This window comes from Marmota monax, unplaced genomic scaffold (assembly GCF_021218885.2).
Source record: "Marmota monax isolate L192 unplaced genomic scaffold, Marmota_monax_Labrador192_F-V1.1 WCK01_AAM20220418_F8-fsc00024, whole genome shotgun sequence".
Classification (NCBI taxonomy): Eukaryota; Metazoa; Chordata; class Mammalia; order Rodentia; family Sciuridae; genus Marmota; species Marmota monax.
In genome coordinates this window covers 21,574,407-21,597,898 of record NW_026695224.1, presented here as the reverse complement: position 1 = coordinate 21,597,898, position 23,492 = coordinate 21,574,407, and the positions used below count along the sequence as shown (strand labels likewise).

At 42.2% G+C, this 23,492-nt stretch overlaps 1 protein-coding gene across 1 annotated transcript; it reads left to right on the top strand.

Annotated features, from left to right (window-relative positions):
• The first annotated feature begins 6 nt into the window (after positions 1-6).
• On the top strand, positions 7-8,690 carry Psmd7 (proteasome 26S subunit, non-ATPase 7). The gene is made up of 7 exons (XM_046435108.2): positions 7-186; positions 2,101-2,192; positions 3,358-3,450; positions 4,126-4,223; positions 4,766-4,846; positions 6,760-6,851; positions 7,695-8,690. Exons 1-7 carry the CDS (start codon positions 113-115, stop codon positions 8,137-8,139), a joined length of 975 nt encoding a protein of 324 aa, XP_046291064.1. The 5' UTR covers positions 7-112; the 3' UTR covers positions 8,140-8,690.
• Positions 8,691-23,492: the final 14,802 nt, after the last annotated feature.

Below are 23,492 nucleotides of genomic sequence, written 5' to 3'. Positions count from 1 at the left end.
ACTGCCGAACCGGAAGAGGAGGAGCTGGGCCTGGCGGATCCGCGGGTGTTTTTGCCGCTGCCGGTATTTGCGGATCTTAGGGCGCCGAGCCTGGCGTGCGGGGTGTGTCACGATGCCGGAGCTGGCAGTGCAGAAGGTGGTGGTCCACCCCCTGGTGCTACTTAGTGTGGTGGATCATTTCAACCGGTGAGTGGACGGCCCGGGGCGGCCTAGCGGGGCCGGCAGAGCTGGGGCTGCTGAGTCACCGGCACGCTGGGGACAGCGCGGCGGCCGCGGCCAGGCTGGGGACGCAGGTGAGACGGCCGCAGACCAGCCTCGGTTCATGAAGCCAGAGTGACCCGGCTCCACGTCCCCGCCGCCACTCGGGGGCCCGGGCTGCCTGTTCCTTTCAACGAAAGCTGGATGGTGCTAGAGTATGGAGGAAAGGGCAGGCTTCGGTTGGCACTGACCGCCTGCCTCCAGGCTCGTGCCTATCCGTCACCTCGCCCATCCCTTTTCAACAAAAAGACCTGGTGTCCTAGTAAGCGCTTCAGCCCCGCGCTTCTGAGCCGCTGAGAGCTGCCACCGGAATTCTTTTCTCGCATCCGGAATAGCATCCTGGATGGGCGGTGGTGATAACCCCTGAAATTTTCTAGGTGGGAATTTGGTTTGATGCTATCTTAAAATGTAGACGAGGTGTCAGTTTCTCTTTGAACAACGAGATCAGTTAGAGATGGAGCATTAATAAATAAGGTGAGAAAACATCCCACAGATCACTTGGTAAGCTCCCAGTGCCTGCCACCTTTACTTTTTTAGAGCTGTCTATCCTGCTGGACCTGTTGCACACGTTCAGAAATTTTACAAGATAATTAATTAGCAATGGAAAGACTCAGTTGAGAGCATCTGCTGTAAAGTCTTGGTTACCGTGTGCCCATTTTCCTGCTTTGTACGACTAATTGAACCAAACACGAACTCAGGACTTAATGAGGTTTACAAAACCCACTTCAGTTCCATTGCTTGAAGCCTCAGCCTAACAGGATATGTGGACTTTTCTACTGTACGGTAATTACTGTTTTATTCCCATGAGACACTTGGTTAAGAGCATAGGTCAGGCAGATGCTGCTAGCTGCTGTGCCAAATAACACATGTAAAGTTTTTTGTTGTTTTTTAATGGATTTTTGTAGACCCAAAGAAAGCCAGTGGAAGTTTCCCTTGAAGTGTGGAAACTCAACTTTGAAGTGTTTACAGCTTCAGAAAGTATAAGAGCCACCAGAAATACAGAATCCTTAACTTTGATCCAAACTTATTACTGATAGGTTTACCAAACTGTATGTTAAGAAAAATACTGCAGTTAAAGCAATGTGAAACTACCAACTGTTTATGAAATGTAATTCATTTTGTAGGCTTCTGTCTTTCTTTAGTGTTGAGTTGTGTTGTGCCTTAACATTTACTAATGGTTAAAGAATTCTTGAAGAGTGATACACTTGTAGCTTCTTAGAAAATCACTGAGGAGGTTTGAAATGGATTTAGAGATTCTAAAGTAAAATCTAACTCATTCAGTCCTCTTCTCGTTGTGATTAGTCACCAGCTCACTTCTGACTTCTCCCCACTACACCAGTCAAGAGAGGCCACAAGTAGCACACTCAAGCCTTTGTTTGGAAATCACTTTATAAGCACCTATTCTTTACAAAGAATAAAGTAAATCTAATCTACTGGGGCTTGTAGGCATGGGGGAACATTCCAGAAAATTTGCAATGTAGAACCCAGGCCACAATACCGGTACTACTTTAGCATTTTTATTCCTGAAGATATTTCAGGATAGAGAAGATGAGGAAAGTTCAGAGGCGCATAGGAGAATTGTAAAGAAAAAAATAAAGTTTAAATTTTTCCAAGCATAAGTTACTTTGCAGTCGATGGTAAGTAAAAGCTCAAAAGTTTATGAATTACTCCTTATATTTAGTATTGCATACTAATCTAATGTTATTACATTTGTTTAGAGAGAATAATTATGAAGTAAACCAAATTGTATCTGAACTGTTGATATTTGCCATTAACTATCTTAACTATTGGGGTCCTGTAACTGTATGTCTGTGCAGACTGACCACCTGTTTTCTCATTTAGAATCGGCAAGGTTGGAAACCAGAAGCGCGTTGTTGGTGTGCTTTTGGGGTCATGGCAAAAGAAAGTACTTGATGTGTCCAACAGTTTTGCAGGTAAAAGATAAAGTTTAAATTTTTCTGAGCATCATTAAAATGTCGATTTACTTTTCAAAATAAATACTTATTACAATTGTGTATTACAGCCCTGAGATTCTATTTCATAATGCTGAACTAGACCAAAGGCTACACTTTAGGCCAGACCACTAAATATTTTAACTTGCAAGCTTTGTGGTCTTCATTTCAACTGCTCTTCCTTCTGTTGAAGTTCAAAAGTATCTACAGAGGGGGCTGGGGATGTGGCTCAAGCGGTAGCGCGCTCGCCTGGCATGCGTGCAGCCCGGGTTCGATCCTCAGCACCACATACAAACAATGATGCTATGTCCGCCCGTAACTAAAAAATAAATAAAAAAAATAAAGTATCTACAGAGTATGTGTAAACAAACAAATGTAGCTGTATTCCATTAGAACAGACCATGTAGTCTGTCAGCCCCTGTACAAAACTTTTTAACCCTGGCCATGGGTAGAGCAAGAGGAGATACAGAGACCTTTAACCTTTTACTTTACCGTGAATCCTTACAAGAACTTTACTTTTATGTTCCATATATTATTGTTTTTGTTGTTGTTTTGTTTGTTTGTTTGCAGTACTGGGAATTGAACATAGGGCCTCACACATGCAAGGCAAGCACTGTACCACTGAAGTACATCCCTTGCCCCTTTATTTTTATTGTGAGAAAGGATCTTGCTAAGTTACTCAGTCCTCCTTTGAATTTACAGTCTTCTTGCCCCACCCTCCCAAGTAGCTGAGGTTATAGCTTTGTGCCACCATGCCCAGTACTACATGTGCTTTTTTATGATCAAAGAAGCAACAACAAATACTGGTATGACCTCTGGACTAGAAGTCACTAACTCTAGTGTCTAAAAGAACCAGCCAGTGAGGCAGTTTGCCAAATGAGAAATACTGGGAAAGGATGGGCCTTAAAACTGAAGAGTATGTGTCCTTTTTATAGGCTTTACCCAGTAATTGCCAGGTCTTAACAGTTTTTTGAAGATAGCTGAAAAAAAATCTAGATTTTTTTTACTGAGGGTGACTAAATAAAATAAAATTTAATGCTGTTTTGGACAAATCAAACATGTAAAAATAATCCAATCTATTCACTGTGACTTGTATTCTGGATTCCTATCTAGCACCTAAATTAAATCTTAATTTTTTTCTGTCTAGTCCCCTTTGATGAAGATGACAAAGATGATTCTGTCTGGTTCTTAGATCATGATTATTTGGAAAACATGTATGGAATGTTTAAGAAGGTTAATGGTAAGTGTTTCTAAGAAGGTGTTATGGCATGATGTTGACTTATGTATGCGTGTATATGTATATTTTCTTAATCTATTTGTTTAATGTCAAGGGCCCTTTCAGTTAGCTAAACTTAAGTAAGATTGGTGATAGTAGAGCAATGAAGTTGAAGTAGAGTAATGAAAAACCACAATAGTAATTTATGGCCAGGTTGTGTACTAGGATTGAGCAGGAGGTTGGGAGATAGTCCTCTGATTTCATCAGAAAAGCGAGGGCTATCACATCACCTGCCCCCAGGGGATTTGATACCACCAGCCAGCATAAATACCTCTCTCACATATGTCACTTTCATGTTATTTCATCCCAGCAGCCACATTGCTTTGGAAATTTTTATTCCCACAACTCTGCAGTTATTGCATATGTGACATGAACTTGCATTTGCTTATATATTGCCTTGGAATTGTTCTCTAGTTGTTTCATGAATGACTGGTCTCGTAAACTAGTCGAGGATATAGATATCTCTAGGTCACACACTGCCTATTTTTTGAAAATTCTGTTTTTGAGTTTTAGATTTCATAAGTTTAATTTCAAGGTTTAAAATAGATGTCTGGAATTTCAAAAAGGTAAAGGACATAACTTGTAAGCAAATTGTATAGATGGTGATGAAACAACTAAAACCTAGTTTTTTCTTCCCAGCCAGAGAAAGAATAGTTGGATGGTACCACACAGGCCCTAAACTACATAAGAATGACATTGCCATCAATGAACTTATGAAAAGATACTGCCCTAACTCAGTAAGTGTTCTCTTTTTAAAACTCTTGAATGATATTCTTTGCCAGCCAATTCAGGAGCATCTGAAGATAGATTTGGGTAGTGAGTCAGTTCACTGCGCTTTTCTCTGTAAGTTTGTTGTGTTGATTGTTATCATTCTGTGCAGTATTCTGTAGCCTTATGGATTTAGTAAACACATGCCTGCTAAGTACCTGGTATGTGACTGACAATACTTTCGGTAACTGTATATTCTCTTTATAAACAAGAACACAGAGGTTTGCAGTGCTTAATATATTCTGAGATGGGGATTGAAATTTTTGCCATCTTAACTCTGATTTCCTTGTGCTCAACAACCACATTCTATGACCTCAGCTTTTTCATGGAGGGAAATACAGAGTGAGCAAACAATGGAATAATTTGAAATATAAATTCATTTTTGCTTAATATTTTGTCTCATTTCTGATTGAATGAATGAAATAGCTTTAGTAACCATCACAAGAGTGGCTGAAATTATCCCTTTTGTGTGAAATGTAATGTAGATGGCTAAGTTGTGTTTCTTTGCCAGGTATTGGTCATTATTGATGTGAAGCCAAAGGACCTGGGGCTACCCACAGAAGCATATATTTCAGTGGAAGAAGTTCATGATGTAAGTCATCTTGCTGTGAACTCAGGAAATGAGACTGGCATCTCATTTGGGTGATAAATAATTTTTCTTTTCCATTTCCAAGTCAGATCTTTTTAACAAAAAGAAGATAGTTGATTTCTGCTAACAGTCTGCTCTTAGAATTTTTTTCCCCTTGAGTTTTTTTGTTGTTGTTTTTGTTTTGCTTTAATTTTTGTTTTTGGCTACCAGAGATTGAACTCAGGGGCACTCGATCACTGAGCCACATCCCTAGCTCTATTATTAGAGACAGGGTCTCACTGAGTTGCTTAGTGCCTTGCTAAATTGCTGAGGATGGCTTTGAACTCAAAATCATCCTGTCTCCTACCACCACACCCATCTCCCCTTGAGTTTTTGAATCACCAAATTTTAGAAATAGGAGGACCAAGGAAATTTAAAATTATTTTCAAAAATGAAATGGAGGCTCAGAATAGTCAAAAGATTACTCAGAAATATTCACAGCAAAGAAAATATGGGATCTAGGGAGTTTGGCCCTAATCTCATACAGTATCTACTGTGGAGCTTCCTCTGTGCTGGTGTTTTCTTCTCCCTGAGGATTCCCAGTTCCTGTAGACTAAATCTTGGGTTTCCAAATGGAATAATTCAGAGCTGCCAAGACACACCTCTATGATCATTGACATCTGAATTGCATTGATATAAAAGTGCATAGTTGCCAGAATGTAGTTTTTCCCTCTTTCTAGGAAAACAACTTAAATTCTAGGGTAGGACTTGATGTAAAAATATGTTATGAGCACAAAATATTCACATTTAGGGTATCTGCCAAAAAGCTCAGACTTAACTTTCGAAAGCCAAGAGTTTGAGAAATGGATTAAAGACTGCTTTTGGATTTAGATATGTAATATTTATCCTTATTCTCAAAATTTGGAAAAGAATATGTAAATGTTACTTGCACTAAGCCCTATCCTTCTCTTTTTCTTTTTGTATAATCCCAGGGAATTTAGATCCAAAGTTATTGCCTAGTTGCAATAATGCTTTCATCCCTGATCTTCATCCAGTTGATTTTAGTTAATTTTTAACACTGCTTCTTTAGAAAAGGAATTGAGGCTGCGTTTGTGTACACACACACACACATACGCATAACAGTGAAGATGTTGCTTAATAGAGGACAAAAGGCACTTAAGGGTCATATGAGAAGGTAAGACCAGAAAAGAAACAACAGCTAATGTTTATAGCACATATTGTAAGTGACTTGCCCAAGATCCTGCAGCTCCCTTATTTTATACGTGGCAGGCCAGATTTTGAAGCCAAGCATTCTGGCTACAGAATTTTCTTAGCCCTTACATGAGATGCATACCCCTTTGTTGCAGTAGGTCTAAGAAAAGTATCCCTTGAATCTCATCAGTTAGTCACTAGATGATTCAGTGAACCATATCCTCCATGGATCCTTTCATTAAGACCACCAGAAAACCACTTATTCTGATTGCATTATTTCTGGTGCTGTGGCTAAAATTCATATTTTCCAGTATGAGCTTACTTCAAGTACTCTGTATTTTGTCCATTCTAGAAAGAACAATATCCTTTGAAAATCAACCTGAGACTTCCATGAGCATTCATCTCCAGTGTGGAATTGAGGGAATTATCAGGAATTTTTCTTAAAAACAAACAAAAAAGGTTTTCCTCAGAAAACAATTCAGTGGCCACTACAACAGACAAATACCTAGCCATGATGCCCCAACAGACCTCAACACTGAATGCCAACATGGTAATTTTAGCTTTGAGGCTAAGCTTTCAAAGTAAACCTGACCCACTCTTGCTGTGGACAGCTTGGTAAATGCACATGAAATTATCTGACTAAGAGAAGACTCAAGGTGTGAAAAGGAATGCATGCCAGTTTGCTTGTTGGAGGTGAATAACAACTGCTATGCCTCTTCTGCTAGGATGGAACTCCAACTTCGAAAACATTTGAGCATGTGACCAGTGAAATTGGAGCAGAAGAAGCTGAGGAAGTTGGGGTCGAACACTTGTTACGGTGAGGTCTTCCTATAGCATCAGAATCATTAGCTGCCCAGGATGATGCAGGGTGTGAAGAAGAGACTTAAGAGTTTTGAGACCCAGGTTCTGGTTCTGGTCCTGGCTGTCCATTAGCAATTCTTTAGTTTTGAACAAATCACCATCCCTTTTGAGGCCTTTGGGTTTTTGCCCATAAATTGAGGTGCTCTAATGTATCTTGAGTTAAAATGTAAGTCTGTAATAGGAGCAGGTGTGTGAAGTGAACGCAGGTCTGTTCTCTACTTGATGTCCTTTCCAGTTAACAGTCCAGTTTCTACAGAGTATCTTTATTTGGATTGTTTTTGTTGTTGTTTGTTTTTTTTAATCCTCTCATCTATATAATCCTTATTTGAAAAGGGTCATACTTTTTGTCAGCCTTCTAATTCTGAAAATTACAATAACTGATTGAAGCTTCACATTCTAGAAGTGCAGGTAGAGAAAATTCTATCCTTCATAGGAACAGGTAAGTTGAGGTGGCGAGCTCCTTAATAAGAAGGTTATCCAGAAAGTTATTGGCAGATCTGAACTGTTGGCCTAAACAATCTTTTTTTTTTTTTTTTAATTATTTAAGTAAAAATGGTTTCATTTTAGCTGTTACAGGCATCTTTTGAAAAAGGTCCCATGATAAGAAAGATAAAATATGGGCCCTCAAATGAAAACAGAATCGAGTTGCTTTATATTCAACTCTATCAAATGGGAAGAAACATTTTTTTCCTTTGAAGCTTGCCCTTCCCTACAAATCTGGGTGTTTTCTTAGAATGTGAAAACCTACATAGTAATAAGATATCCTTATGCTTTTTCCTTCCTTGTGATGGTTTTACAGAGACATCAAAGACACTACAGTGGGCACTCTTTCCCAGCGAATCACAAATCAAGTCCATGGTTTGAAGGGACTGAACTCCAAGCTTCTGGATATCAGGAGCTATCTGGAAAAAGTAGCCACAGGCAAGCTGCCCATCAACCACCAGATCATCTACCAGCTGCAGGACGTCTTCAACCTGCTGCCTGACGTCAGCCTGCAGGAGTTTGTCAAGGCCTTTTACCTGAAGACTAACGACCAGATGGTGGTGGTGTACTTGGCCTCGCTGATCCGCTCCGTAGTTGCCCTGCACAACCTCATTAACAACAAGATTGCCAACCGGGATGCAGAGAAGAAAGAAGGGCAGGAAAAAGAAGAGAGCAAAAAGGATAGGAAAGATGACAAAGAGAAAGATAAAGATAAGGAAAAGAGTGATGTGAAGAAAGAAGAGAAAAAGGAGAAAAAGTAAAACATGTAGCTTTTTTTTAATTTGTAAATTAAAATCTTATAAACTAAATCAATGTGCCACTAGAGGGTTCTTTTTCACTTTCAGTGCTTGTTAAAAGGCTGTCCTGATGAGAGCTCTCTGCCTCCGATCATTCTTGCTGTGGCATTATGTGATGTAAAATGACAGAGGGACTGATCTCCAACTCAGACTGCAGCCTCAGCTGCTGTGCGTTGGGGATTATGATAGCTCAGGCTTCAGATTGTGAGAAAAGTGAAGAGACAAACAACAACATAACATTTTTGGTACTCTTCATACTTTATAAACAGGAGTTGAATTTTCCCCTCTTGAGAGATTCTTGGGGGGGGGTCTCTTTCTGATAATTGGCAAAATTGCTAAACGGAATGTGTGGATTCTGTACATTCTCTGGCTTGTAAACCTTGAGTTCTGACACTTCTGAACTCTTGAGAACCACACCACATTTTGGACCTGCAGCTCTGGCATTATCAGGGCTTGGGGTCCAGCTTCATGTATTGTTTACCTTCAAAGACACAATTAAATGGCTTGGTTTTTAAGTCTGTGTTCTAGTGGTTTTTGGCTTTGGGAGTAAAGGTCCACTGTCTTCAGAAGCAAGATGATGTTTAATTAAAACCGCCTTGAAGAATTCTTTTAGACATATCTTTTATGAAAGAAAGGGTCTCAGTCCTTGAAATAAAAATAAAGCAGGCAGACTGCTAGAGAGAGAACTGTCCCCAAGTCCCAGTTCTGCAGGCACAGTGTGTACACCTATAATCCCAGCAGCTGGGGAGGCTGAAACAGGAGGATCACAAGTTTAAGACCAACCTCAATGCCCTAAGCAACTTAGACCCTGTCTCAAGGAAGTCCCAGGTTCTAGGTTGTGCCTCAGATTCTTCATCTGTGAAGTAATAAGATTCAAGACCATAGAACAGTTGCTCCACAGAAACACATTGATTTGCAACAGCAACAGGTCTGAAGTATATCAGGCTCAAGGTTAACTGGGATGTTACTAAGAATGGAACAGTTTCTCCAGAGTGCGTGCACAGGGCTCCAGTGAAACCAATTAATCAAGGTAACAATCATTTGACACACAGCAGTCATCTTGATCATTAATTTCCTTTCTTGAGCTGTTAGAACCTCCTTAAAAGTTCTCAACTTCACCATGTGGATTATCAATGTTCAAGTGTAGTGATGCACATGTATAATCCCAGCTGCTCGGGAGGCTGAGATAGGAGAATCACAAGTTCAAAGCTAGCCTTAGCAACTTAGGCCTGGGGATGTGGGTGAGTGGTACAGAGCCTTTGAGTTAAATCTCCAGAAATAAATAAATAAAAATAAAACCTTTAAAATACCATAAAATAATAAAAAGTCAAATGAGTCTCAAACCAGTTCATGAAGTTATTTGCCTCAAGGTGATGAAACATCAATTTTTAGTCTGTAGACCTACCAAAGAGCTAGTCTTCTGCTGGGAGTTGCTATGTAAAGCTCAGCTTTTATTCTACATAAATAAATATAAATAGAGAAGCAGCCCACAGCAGAAGTCACTGAGGTTAAGATTCTTAAATAAGGGAAAATGAAAGGGAGTGACTCTTAGCAGTCAGACTTCATGTTGATTGACAGCTAACTGAATAAAAGAAATGTGAAATACACGTGTTAACAACATCAGATGGATCCAAAAATCAAGGGAATGTTGAAGAAGCTTCTGAGATTTGGTTGCCATGTTTAGAACATACTGACATAAGAAAGGGAAACTGAACCATTGGCTTTCAGGGAATGAGTGAGGCAGGTATGGGGAGAAGAACCAGGAGGCCATTGGATCTGAGATGAGGCAAGGGAATGTGGAAAGTCACCTAAGGAGTGGGTCCTGTAAGTAAGGGTAAGGTGGTTAGTGCACACCTGAACTGAGGCCACAGGATTCAGATGTGCCTTTAATAGTGTAATCTGGAGGAAAAAGCTTTATCACATTCAGTGATACAGCACAATACCACAAGCCTTAAAGCTTGTTACAGTTTGATGACTGGAATATTGAGTGTGTAAGAATATGAGAATGCCCAGGTCTTGTTAATATTTAAAAGTCTGGCCCACATTTGGGCAAAATTGATATTTTTCCTAACAGGATCTTTAGTTCTAAAGAAAATATTTTGTAGCCAGTAAAGCCACTAGGCACTTAGGCCAAAGTGCTCTCATTGTGTATAAAAGGATGAGCCTAGTAGGCTATTGATGAAGTCCTCCTTCTACAAAAGGCAGCTGATTTAACTGAAAAACCCATGACCCACACCTAAAATGGAACCTTGTGTTTGTGCAGTCTCAGTGTCTCAAAATGAGATTTCTCAGTTATTTTTGAGAACTTCGAATAAGTACCCTGGAAGAAGTCAGATCCCAAGGATGGCTCTCCTCTCCATAGCTGCACATTAGCATCACCTCCACTTTCCAACATCTTCAGAGTGACTAAGAGTCCTGGCTACTACTATTACACCTTACAGGGAGTTCATTTTCTGTTTCAAAATATCTGATATATTCCTGAGCTTATGGGTTACCCTTAATGAAAAAAAATGAAAACTATCAGAAGTGGAACAAGAGTTTGGTCCAGTTTAACTTTCTTTAATTTGGCTCAGGTCATCAATCACTAAAGGGACAAAAGCTAAGTCATCATTGAGTGTGACTCACATATTATTTTTCAATGTGCTAAGCAAAATCTTCTCAAAGCAAATCTTTCCAGCAGGATTTAGAGATCCAGAATTCTACTCCAATTTCTGGAACACGCTTTACAACCATATATAATTATTTCACTTCAAATAAATTATAACACTGGGCCTCAGGATGTTCACAAGAAGTTATGAGCAGCCATTTTCTTCTACAAAAATATCTACAAAGCTTGAGAGTAAATTAGGGTTGTTGAACTACAATACACCAACAAAATGAGTTCATCTATCCTGTCTCAGGAAATGGGAAGAATATGGGACGTGTTGGGAAGAAAAAAAGAAGAAGAAGAAGAAATAATTCATGTGATCCACAGCAGAAAAATTCTACAATTATCCTAAGGAATTTCATTCCAATATTATAGACAATACAGACAAGTACTGATTTGCATATTCATGTGCCAATTCAACTCTTGACATTATGCATTTTTGCCTGGGAGCAACAGAAAGTTGAGATCTTCTAAAAAATTAATAACTACTTTTGTTGGAGGACTAGATAAAATTAACTCGGAAAGCAGGGAATAAAAGTGTGGAAAGAAAATAAGAAAGCAGAAAGGAAGAAGCAGCTATAGAAGTAATGATGTTTCCAGGTCCCAAAAGATTTCTAATCAATCTTTTGCCTTTGGAGGCAGTCTGTTCTTTGACACTAGATGGCGCCATTGACAACCTCACCTCTTTGCAAGAGAAATACTAGATTCCCAGTTCAGTTTAGAATTGGGGACCTTCCCCCATGCTGCCCCCGAGGTCACTTCTTGCCATTTCTTTGGGCTGTAACCATCCAGGCAAGATTGTAAAGGGATCTGGAGAGTGTACGGGTGAAAAAAATTCCACCCTTACTGTACTCTACCCCCACTTCTGCTTTGAGGATGAATATACAAGGTTTTCTCTGCCATTCAGATTTTTTTTTTTTAATGTATAACCAAAGATTTGGGGTTTGTTTTGTTTTCCACCTATTATACCATGAACTCACAGTACAAAGGTGCCATAAGCCCAAATAGGGCTCCTTCCTATGTGTTGTCACAGAGTGCCGCTCTAGGTGGAGCAGGCTGGCTATGTGCTGGTGAACCTAGCACATTTTTTCCTTTGGCTTCTTTCTTTTTCTGATCATTTTGCTTCTTGAGTTTTAGACATGATCTTGGCTCTTTGAGTGCTTGGTATGCTCAATGTTCTCTTGGCAAGAATCTTACCCTTGTCGGTGGCAGTAGCACACACCTACAATCCCAGTGGAGGCTGAGGCAGGAGGATGGCGTGTTCAAAGCCAGCCTCAGCAATTTAGTGAAGCCCTAAGTAACTCACTGAGACCCTGTCTCTAAATAAAATATTTTAAAAGGGCTGGAGATGTGGCCCAGTGATTAAGCTCCCCTGGGTTCAATCTCTGGTACCAAAAGATAAAAAATAAAAAATACAAAAAGAATCTTGCCCCTGTTTATTTCCAATACCAACAACATGCTGCTGGGTCATATTGTAGACTCTTCCAGTCTTGCCTAGATGACATCTGAGGGGCACACCTTTTTCAACAGTGCCTATTCCCTCGATGTCTACATCGTCACCTTTTTTTTTTTTTTTGTAGATTCACATGTATGTGACCAAAGGAATAACTTCATATTTTCCAGAAGGTCTACAGAATACAGAGCAGGTACCTCTTTCCTTCTCTCTTCATTATTTTGGTGAATTACTAGAAGATGGCAGTTCTGGCTGAAGGACTTTATCTACTTATTTTGATATAGAGAAATCTATCACATTTTTGCCTTATGGTTAATGCTCCTGGGTCATATTTAAGCAGTCCTTCCCCAGCTCAAAAACCCCAAACCTAGGCTCCTACATCCACATCTATTACCCTCCGCAGAATGTAATAGATGTAATTCCTTCTCTGCAGTTTCTGCAGCTTAGCACCTTGCCCACCCTGTGTGTATATGCTACCACATCTGCTTGGTGTTAGTGTGATGGGCTGCTCTTTTCACCAAAATAATCAAGGATCCTTGGTCCGCCTCGTGTCCCTCTCCTCATTTTCAATTCCAGCTTTATCCCTACTTCTTACCCTCAGTGCATAAACACTCAGATCTGCCTTTGGCTGGGGTATAATTGGTAGAGCCCCAGGTTCAATCCACAGCACCCCCCCCAAAAAAAAAAAATCTGTCTTCATTGCTGCATGGATACAGCTATTCAGTTCGTAGCTTTTGACTGCTCAAAGGAGAGACAGTTCTATGTGTTTCCCTTCAAATTCCTCTTTCCTGAACATTCGGTAAACTACATTTGCTGCCCATTTTGCTATTAGAGAAGCCCCCAAGATTAGTTCTAGACAGTGAAAATATATGAGCAGGCTGAGAGAGGTGAACAGCCTGTCCAGCCTCTGTCCCCCTGCCTTACTGACAGGAGGGACATGATGAGATGGGATGTCACACACTCCATAAGGGTACAGCTTGATTGCTGAGTTCCCTTAAGGAGCAGAGATGTCCTAGAGATATACACTTGCCTTGCCTTAGACTTGATATAAGCATGAAATAAAACCTACTTGTGTTCAGCCATTGAGATTTCAGAGCCATAATTAACCCGACGTAATTTAGTCTACACTGGCCAGTCCATTGTAAACGTCCCCAGAAATGATTCATCTGCTCTCCTTAGATAGACCCTGGGATGCCTCCTGCTCTTCACCAACACAAAGTCAACACATGTCCTCAATGGGACCTGAGCAAGTTTCTTTTTATTTCTTTTCTTTTCTTTTCCAGTACTGGGGATTGAAGCCAGGGGTGCTCTACCACTGAGCTACATCTCCAACTCTTTTTATTTTTTAAGAGGGGAGCTTGCTAAGTTGCTGGGGCTAGCATCAAACTTATCATTCTCTTGCCTCAACCTCCCAAGTCACTGGGATTACAGGTGTGCACCACTGCCCCCGGTCTGAGCAAGAGTTTCTACAGAGTCTATGCCAGGAGTTTGCTGGAACATAAAATATAGGTATATGTGATGTCACTCATACTGCCAAGGTGAACTGCAGAGAAACTGAGGTAATTTATATTCTTGCTTATAGTTCCTGAGAGTGACTTTTCCCAATAGTAGAATTCAGTGAGTTAGATCATGGACCTTGGAGTCAGATTGCCATCTCTAAATCCAAGACATACAACTTTTCTAGCTATTAAGGCAACTCTCTATCTCAGCTTCCTCATCAGTAAAATGGGAATAATGAAACTACTTACTTCATAGTGTTGTCAGGAGAATTAAAGTATTAGCTGTAAGGGGCTTGGAGCAGAGCCTACACACTTATACACTATGAAAGGACTATTGTTTCTACCATCAGTGTTAAACTCGCTGGCCTAACGCTGCATAATTACCTTTCCAACTTCTATAAATCTTATGAATACAATAGTATTCCATGTTATCTTGATAGGACTTCCTCGCCCAGGTCATGTATAATTCCCCTCCTATGAAATGCTACTTATATCATTTGCCCATTTTTTCCTCTATTGGGTTTCTTGTTGATTTATAGAAATACTTCAAATACTGTTTCAGTTTTGTGTGGCACCTGTCTTGGTCACATCTGTTATCTGCAGGAACCTTTAGGGGACAAAGATTCTTACTTTGATGGAGACACACCTATCAATTTTCCTTACTGCTAGTACTTTGTGAATCATATTTCAGTAGTCCTTCCCAGTTCAAGGTCCCAAATCTATTCTCATCCATACATATTGATTAGCTGTACATTGTCACCTCTAGATTTTTTCACGCACCTCCCGGAGCCTGCTGCTGCCCTGTGGGTCTCCAAGCCTTGAGCCTGAGTCCACTTCTTTTCTGTTGTAGCTGGGAGAATGGTGAGTGTGTATGGTCCAGGAACCAGGAAGGACATGGTGTCTAGCTCCTTTGCATACAGACTTTTAACTGCTCTGCCTGTTTTTAGTCCCTAATGTCACCCTTGCCTTCCTGCTGCCCCCACATACTGAGGCTCAAGGGTTCTGTTAGACCAAGAGGCTCATGTGGCATCAGCACAGCCTCTGCAGCGTAACTTACTGAGACAGTCCTCTCTCTGCTTTCTACCTTGTCGAACTGTGCAGACCACCCCTTCAGCCAGTGAATCCTCGCATTCTCTTTGCCCATCCAAGCTAAGACCTTCATGAAGCTTTCTGCACCTTGTTTATATAGGAGAGGAATTCAGCTTTGTTCTCTCAGTGACCATCCCCCGTCCCCCACCTTTTTCATCACAGTAAGTGGAACTGTCATAGTCACAATTTCTCAAAAGATGAAAATGCAGAAGTCATCCTTGATTTTCGTCTGTCCCTCATGCCCTATTTCCAATCCATGGGGGAAAATCACATCAGTCCCACTTCCAAAAGGTAGCACGCGTCTGCTCATTTTCCACCCCACATCAAAGGCGAAGCCTGACCCAAAGCCATGGCCTCTCTTGGATGACAGCAGAACTGCCTGGCTGCCCACCTGCTTCCCTCCAGCTCCAGAACATCCACACTGCACCTGCCTTTGGGCTGATCTTGTTCAGCTGAGTCACAACACTCCTGTGTGTGGGCCTCCAGGGGCTCCCCCTGTTCTCAGTTAAAAGCCAAGCTCTTCACCAGGGCCCCTGGGTTCCCATGGGAGCTGGACCCCCCCTAATCTGCACTCTCACCACACCAGCCCCTGCCCACTCCTAGGACACACCAATCTCATTCCCACTGGGACAACTTCACCTGATGGTCCCAACCTGGATGTTCTTCCTCTACACTTTCCTTAAGCTCCATCATGTCTTTCAGGTCTTTAAGCTGAAACACCTCTTCAGAGAAGCTTTCCCTAAGACTCAATGTTCAGGAGACCCTTCCACCTCCACCCCACTATCCCATATTCTCCTGCCACATTATATTGATCCAGCAGCTTCCTAAAGCTGATGCCAAGGGGTATGTACTCCTTTTGGAGATTAGAGGCAGAACCCATCCCATATTTTTAATCAGTGTGAACCAATTACAGGCAATTGGCAAACCACTATGACCATGAAATCTGTGAGTTCAGTGATGAGATGAATTCTCTCCCGGAAGAAGCAATGCTTCTACACTCATGGTACACCAAGGCCTGGACACCCATAGGGAGGCCACTACTGAGGCAGGAGCTGTGCCCCTAAGCCACCCTCAGTGGGAGTCTGGGGCAGCAAAGGCAACCTTCAGGCTAATTTACTGCTGTAATAGCACTGTCTACCCTGCAGCTCACCCTGTAATTACACAGGAAATAGCCCCAAAATTGTCCTTGAGAGACTGGACGTGACTCTTGCCAACTGGGTTTGGCTGGAGGCCCAGACAAGCACTAAGGACATCCAAGGCAGGGAGCAGCAGTTGCAGGCTGGGCCCAATCCCAGGGAAGGGTGCCAGGTGGGGGTTGGGACAAGGGCAGGAGAAGGGCCTGAAGTGACACCCACTTCCCAGTATTCTCTTTCCCCAAGAAAAGGGAGGAGGGGAAGGCTGCTACCTTTCTATTGTACTTCTGGTTAGTGTGATTTTTCTCATCTACTGATAATCACCATGCCATAGTTCTTTCATTTATTAAAAATCCTGGTCACATTCAGGAATCAGGAAATGGAAGACACTAAGGATATATGATCCAACCCAGGATAGTGTATTAATTACCTATTGCTTCGTAACAAGTTACAAAAAAATATTTAGTGACTTAAAACCACACACATTTGTTATGTTACAGTTTCTGTGGGTCAAGAGTCCAGGTATGACTTACCTGGCTCCTCTGCTTGGGGTAGCTTGCAGGCTACAATGGAGGTATCTGCTGGGTTGAGGGCCTCAAGGCTCAACGAGAGAAGGATCTGGTTCCAAGGTCATGCTGCTGCAGGATTCAAGTTCTCATAGCTGTTGGACTGAGGGCCTTGTGAGGTTCCTTGCTGGCTGTTGACATGAAGCTGCCCTCAGTCCCTTGCCCTGAGGGCCCCTCCGACATGACAGCTTACTTCATCAAAGTTCATAAGCCCAGAAGGTAACAGGGAGAGTCCACTGGCAAGAAGTAGATCACAATTCCTTACAACTTGACACAGAAGTGACATCCTGGGGGTGGATGTGTAGCTCAGTGGCACATGCTTGCCTAGCATGCACAAAGTTCTAGGTTTAGTCTCTAGTAACACACACACACACACACACACACAGTGACACCCCATCACCTTTGCTACATTCTATTGGTTAGAAACAACAACCAGACCAGCCATCCTCAAGGGGGAGGGGTGTCACACGACAAGGCTGTGACTACCTAGAAGGGATCACTGAGGGCTATCCAAGAATTCTACCTACCACACAAGGTAATCAGCAATTACCCCGGAATACTGAGCCCCCAGGGTTCTGCAGGACTTTGCTCATTTCTTGTCTGCAATTCCCTCTGCAGTGTCTTGGGCCAAAACTTTTGCTAGGGTATTCACCAGGGTAATCAACAATAGGCTACACTGAGCTTTTGTTAATTTTAACACTTAACTCAGAATTAGAATAAAGTTAGTGGGAAATGCAGAAGTAAAACATCCCTCTTATATGTAACAGGATGACATTACCACCATGTCTTTGGAGATTAAAAAAAAAAAACAACAACAACAGAGCAAACCCATCCCATCCCCATTCCCCAGTTCCCTCACCCCCACCTCAGAGTACACCTCCTTCTCCACCCTGAACAAATCAAACCTAGTTAGTGCTCTCAGACAGCAGGGGTGCGATGGGCTTAGTCCTGGCTAATTAATAAAACTTAATTCTGACATGTATTTCTCTTTTCTTCCCCTCAAGACCCTATCAAAATGACAGTGAATGAATATAATAGACTTTCCATTTTGCTATAGCCATCTGACCCAGTCTGAGAGGTAGTATTTCAGAAATAGACAAAAGAATTCCAACACACTTCTGGAGGACATAAAGCAGGAATGGCTGGGCAAAGGGAGCTCAGCCTAGGAAGGTTCTGGTAAGACCCACAGAGCCCTGAAGAGCTCAGACCTGCCAGAGGATGGAATGAATAGCACACAGAGCAGCTGAAAGTCAACCTCATAGAAAAGTCAGGCCTTCAAGCCCTCTATGCACAGTTGCCAGCTGCCTGCTGTCCCTGTCCCAGACACATCTAATAAAGTTTAATGAGATTAAAGATTAGCCATTTCTTCTCCCTCTCCAGCTCAACTAAAAGGACAGTATAGAAAGTTTTTAATATATACATAAATTTTTTTTTTTAATGAGACAAGGCCTTGCCCTGTTGCCCAGGCTGGCCTCAAGTTCTGGCCTCAAGTGGTTCTCCCCACTGAGCAGCCCAAGGAGCTGGGATTACAGGCACACACCAACATACCCAGGTGTGGAGAAGGCTGAATCCATTAAGGACTCCTTAATAGATAAGGATGTTTAACAATGTTCGAAAAGATGGAAACAAAGTAGAGGACTGTACTGTCTAGCAAAAGTTTTAGCCCAAGACACTGCAGAGAGAAATGCATACAAGAAAGGAGCAAAGTCCTGCAGAACCCCGGGAGGCTCAGTATTCCAGGGCAGCAGGAATACGCCAGAGAGGTGAAGTGAAAACTAGGATACTTACAAGTTTCTATATGAAAGGCAGAGCACCAGGTCCTCCTCTACCCAGCAGCCTGGCTGCAGCAGACCAGAGGTCAAGTGGAGCTCCAGACTTGGGGACCTAAGCAAGTCAAAGCAACAGGCCGGGGGGAAGCTGCAGGGTGGAAGAGTGGGGTGAAGGGTAAAGCCAGTGGCCTGAGTTCCCTTCTGCTCTTTGTTCTCAGGAAGCCCACAGACAGGTGTACCCTGGCTCAGAGATTTCCTCCTCTTCACTTTGCTGTCATTTTCTGTTGATATAACAAAAACCCAAAAACAAAAAAATTCTGAGACTGGGAAATCAGCATTATGAAGAACAGAAGTTAGGCTGGGCACACACCTGTAATCCCAGCAACCTGGGAGCTTGAGGCAGGAGGATGGCAAGTTTGAGGCCAGCCTCAGCAACTTGAGAACCTATTTCAAAATAAAGCATTAATAAAAGGGCTGGGGATGTAGCTTAGTGGTAGAGTGGCCCTGGGTATAATCCCCGTATCCCATCCCACATGCACACATAAAAAAGAACTAAAAGAAGTTTATTTGGCTCATGGTTCTGGAGACCTGGAAGTTCAAATGCATGGCACCAGCATCTGGTGGGGACCCTCCTGCTGCCTCATAACATGGTAAAGGGCATCACATGGTAAGACAGAGCAAGCCTGCCAGCTTGGGTCTCTTCTCCTCCTTATAAAGACACTTATTGCCACCATGGAGTCCCCACCCTCTTAGCCTCATCTAATCCCAATCACCTTCTAAAGGCCCCAACTCCAAATACTATGAACATAAGAATTTGGGGATTACATTTTCCAACACATGGACACATTTAAACCTTAGTATTCTATCTCTAGAGTAACTGGTCACTCACAAGAGACCCCTATACAATGACATTGGGGGCCTCAGTAAAAAGGCCCACTTTCCACCTAAAACCCTCATAGAGAGGACCAGAAGGTAAAGGACACCCTATGCCTGTTTTCCTCTGACATATGGAGAGCCAAAAATTGTAAGCAGTTGTTCCTTCCTGATAAGGGTTTTGCTGCTGCCTCCTCCTTTCCTTCTGGCCATCCACACTCTACAGCTTGATCTTCTAATGGCAAGCAGATGGGGCCCTGGAGTGAAGTGACCTGGGAATAGCCCAGACCCAGCTCAGGATGGGTTTGGGTTGGTGAATATCTGCTTTGTCATTCTCAAAGCCACAGCCCAGATGCACAGCAGGGGCAGTGTGCCTTTGTTTGCTGGCTGACCTGCTTTCATGAACTGGGTGGAAGCAGTGACAGTTGTCCCCATCTCCTGTCTATGTTGGAGCTTCTTCAGATCCTTTCACCCACAGAAAGGAATTCTCAGCCACCACCACCACCAAGCTCCAGATGCAGCAGGCCACAGCTTCAACTTTGCTCAATGTGTTGCACTTTGGTTCTGTTTCTGGCCCATGGAACCATTTGCCTTCTTTTTGGACCAGTCTTTTCAGTCCTGTGTGCCTTTATTGTAGAAGATGATCAAATGTGAATTCACTGTGCCATTTTGAAATAATCCCATTTTTTGGATTTCTAATACATTTTTTTAACACAAAGGGCAATCAGAGTAGTTATTTCTATTTCAGACAAGAAAACTAAAGTTGGGAGTATAATTAGTTGGAAAGATATCCAGAGGGATGCCAGCAGAGTCAATGAAAGGAACCAAATTATAACATCAAAAAGAAAGCAATGGTCACAAAGAATTCGAATAGACATTTCTCTGAAGATAAATGGTTAATAAGATGGTCAACACCACTAAACACTAGACAAAGGCAAATCAAAATTACGTGAGATACTACCTGACACCCATTAGGGTGTTTCTATTAAAAAAAAAAATAGCAAACGCTGGCTATGATGTGGGAAAAAGAACACTTGTGCACTGTTGGTGGGAATGTAAGTGGCAGGGCTGCTGTGGAAAACAATATGGCAGTTCCTTTAAAAATTAAAAACAGACTTATCATGTAATACGGCAATTCCAGTTCTGGGTTATTTCCAAAAGAATGAAAGCAGGGTCTCAAAGAGATATATTCATAGTAGCATTATTCACAGTAGATATAACACGGAAGCAACCCCAAAGTGACCAACTACAGGAGAATGGATAAGCAAAAATGTGGTCTATACACACAACAGATTATTATTCAGTTTTAAAAGGAAAGGGAATTCTGACATTACATATGGATTGACCTTGAGGACATTATGTTAAGTAACATAAGCTAATTGCAACAAGAAAAACATTGAGATTTCATTTGTATGAGGTAGTTAAGAGTAATCAAAATTGTAGAGAATAAAATGTTGGTTGCTGGGGACTGGGGAGAATGGAGGACTGGGGAGTCATTGTTTAATGGATGCAGAATTTCAGTTTTATAAGATGAAAAAGCACTGGAGATGGATGATGGGGATGGCTGCACATTCTGAATGCATTTAGTATCGCCGAACTGTATTCACCTAAAAGATGGTTGATATAATAAAATTTTGTTGTATTTTATCACAATAAAAAAAAATTTTAAATGAGTCACTAGAATCCTTTGAGATTAAGTTAGACCCTGGGTCCATGATGATGTGCAAGTTACAAATATTAGAAAGTGTGTCAAAGAGAAAACATGCTACCATCTGAATCCATCAGTTGATGTCTGCCTCACATAGGCACGGACTATAGGGAAGTGGGGTTTGACTATGGTACCTACCTGGACCAACCCCAGAAAATGGGTCAATACCCAAAGTCATGACCTAAGAGCATTCCCTACAGCCTGCCCTAAGAATCTGAATTCCCATTATCAAGGTTCCTTAGGAGGAGGTTGGGGCCTTGTGGATGCTGAGTCTGGCCAACCACCAGGAGAGTTCACTACATATGAGGCCTCCTTTAAATGCAAACACATAGATCTTTTGCATAAGTTTTCCTAGGAAGGTGACACGAGCTCCAGCATCTAGCAGGGCAGTGGTATGGCGTGAGAACTAATCTTTCCAGAGTTGGTGAGGGCTTGCCTCCTATCCAGGCTTCCTGGCATCTGGGCACCGAAGGCAGTCCTCCTGCTCTTCACTTCCAAAATAATAGTGTCTCTATGGCTAATTCTATCAGGGTTGGAGTCTCCCTACCTAATTTTATTTTCAACATTTTAGAGCACATAATAAAAGCAAATAGAGGTAATTATGAACCTAGAAGGGATGAGCTGTGTGAGAAATCATGGCATTATACTACTTAGTAAACTATCCTTGTAATTTTAGTAATAGAAACACTTTGTTTTTCAGCTTTTAAAATAAACCTTTAGGTAAAGTACAGAAGATTTCATTATCATTATACAATAGAATGTAAATTTTTTTTTAAATACCTGATTGTGTAAAAGTGAAAAGGCAGGTGCACAGAGCTAGAAATGGAAAAGGACAGTTTGCAAAGCAGGTGACAAGAGACCCTGTCGATGATGGTGAGGCTGGTAAAGCAAGAATGCTTAATTTTTTTGTTTTTTGTTTTTTTTTTTGGTACCAGGGTTTGAACCCAGGATAGTTAACCACTGAGCCACATCCCCAGCCCTTTTTTTAATTTTGAGACATGGTCTTGCTAAGTTGATGAGGTTGGCTTTGAACTTTCAATCCTCCTGCCTCACCCTCCTGAATCGGGAATACAGGTGTGTACCACCACAACCAGCTAGCAAGAATGCTTTTGAAGGGCAATTTGGTAGAACCTGTCGGGACTTTTAATCTATCCAGAGGGATCCAAAAGAAGCCTGCACCATGAGGAAGGTGGATCACGAGTTCAAAGCCAGACTCAGCAAAAAGCAAGGCACTAAGTAACTCAGTGAGACCCCGTCTCTAAATGAAATACAAAATAGAGCTGGGGATGTGGCTCAGTGGTTGAGAGCCCCCGAGTTCAATCTCCAGTACAAAAAAAAAAAAAAGCCTGCAACAAGTTACCTCCAGGAAGGGATCAGAGTGGCGAAAGAGGGAGGGAGGCCCTTTACTGAAGAGCCTTCCTATCTTTTAATTTGAACATTAATATTTTAAAAACAAAAATAAAGGGCATAATCAATGATTCAGCTTCCAGAACTGTCACCTACCCAAGGGTCTATACAAAAGCTGTGCAGATAGCAGCAAGCTGCTGCACACAGCTTCACCACACCTCGGGACGGCAATAGCGGGGTAGGATATGAACATCACACAGTGAAAGATTAAGTAGACCTATACTGGCCAACATAGAAAGGCATCCCTAATATCTCTTTTTAATGAAAAGAGTTTCTCAACATGTAGGATATGATGAGTATATTTAAAAATTATATGTGCACATCTATGAACACAAAAGAGTCTGGAGGGACCACAGCCAACTTCAAATAGCGGTTACCCTTGGGATAAGACCTGGGAGAACAATTTCCACGGGAGGATTTCTTATTTAACTTACTATGAGATGTCTGCACAACACATGGACTTTCTTCAATAATTTTGTCAAATTACAGTGTTGCCCTGTCAAGTGAAAAAATGGTTTTGGAAGTGCAGGCCACCTAGCTCAGTGATAGAGCACGGGCTGGGCATGCATGAGGTGCCAGGTTCCATCCCCAGCACCAAAAAGGCAGAAAAGAAAAAAGGGCTTTGGAGCTGGGGGGCGTGAATTCAGCCAATGAACTCCAGGGAGGGGGCCCACTCTGGACATTTCTGCATCCCTGAGAAGTGGCACAATGAGGACAACTGGTCTACAACAAAGTCATTTCTAAGTCAAATGTATCAAGACCCTTCAGTGTGGTGATCTGTTCCACCTTTAAACCCTCAAGTGTCAAAAACAAGTGGGTAGCAAGCCCGTGTGTGACGATGAGTTCAATATGAGAAGTCCCTCACTCGTCCCAGGACCTGCGCATCCCCAGCATTTCATGAATGGACCTCTGCTCCCTCAGCAACTTCCTGAAGCAGCCCCATCCTGCTGGAGGGCTGAGGCTGCCAAAAGGGTGTAGTGAGGCAGAGACCGAGGGCTGAGGCCAGTGATCCCAGCTGGCCACCTCAGAAGCAGGCTGTCCCAGTTAACAGCATGCACGCTTCTCAGAACCAGCAAGGCCGGGGAATTTCCATTCTATCCTGGCAGGCCTTGGGGGCCCAGCGGCCTCTGGCTGGAGGACAGTGATTCTGTAGACAGCCACACCGACACCACC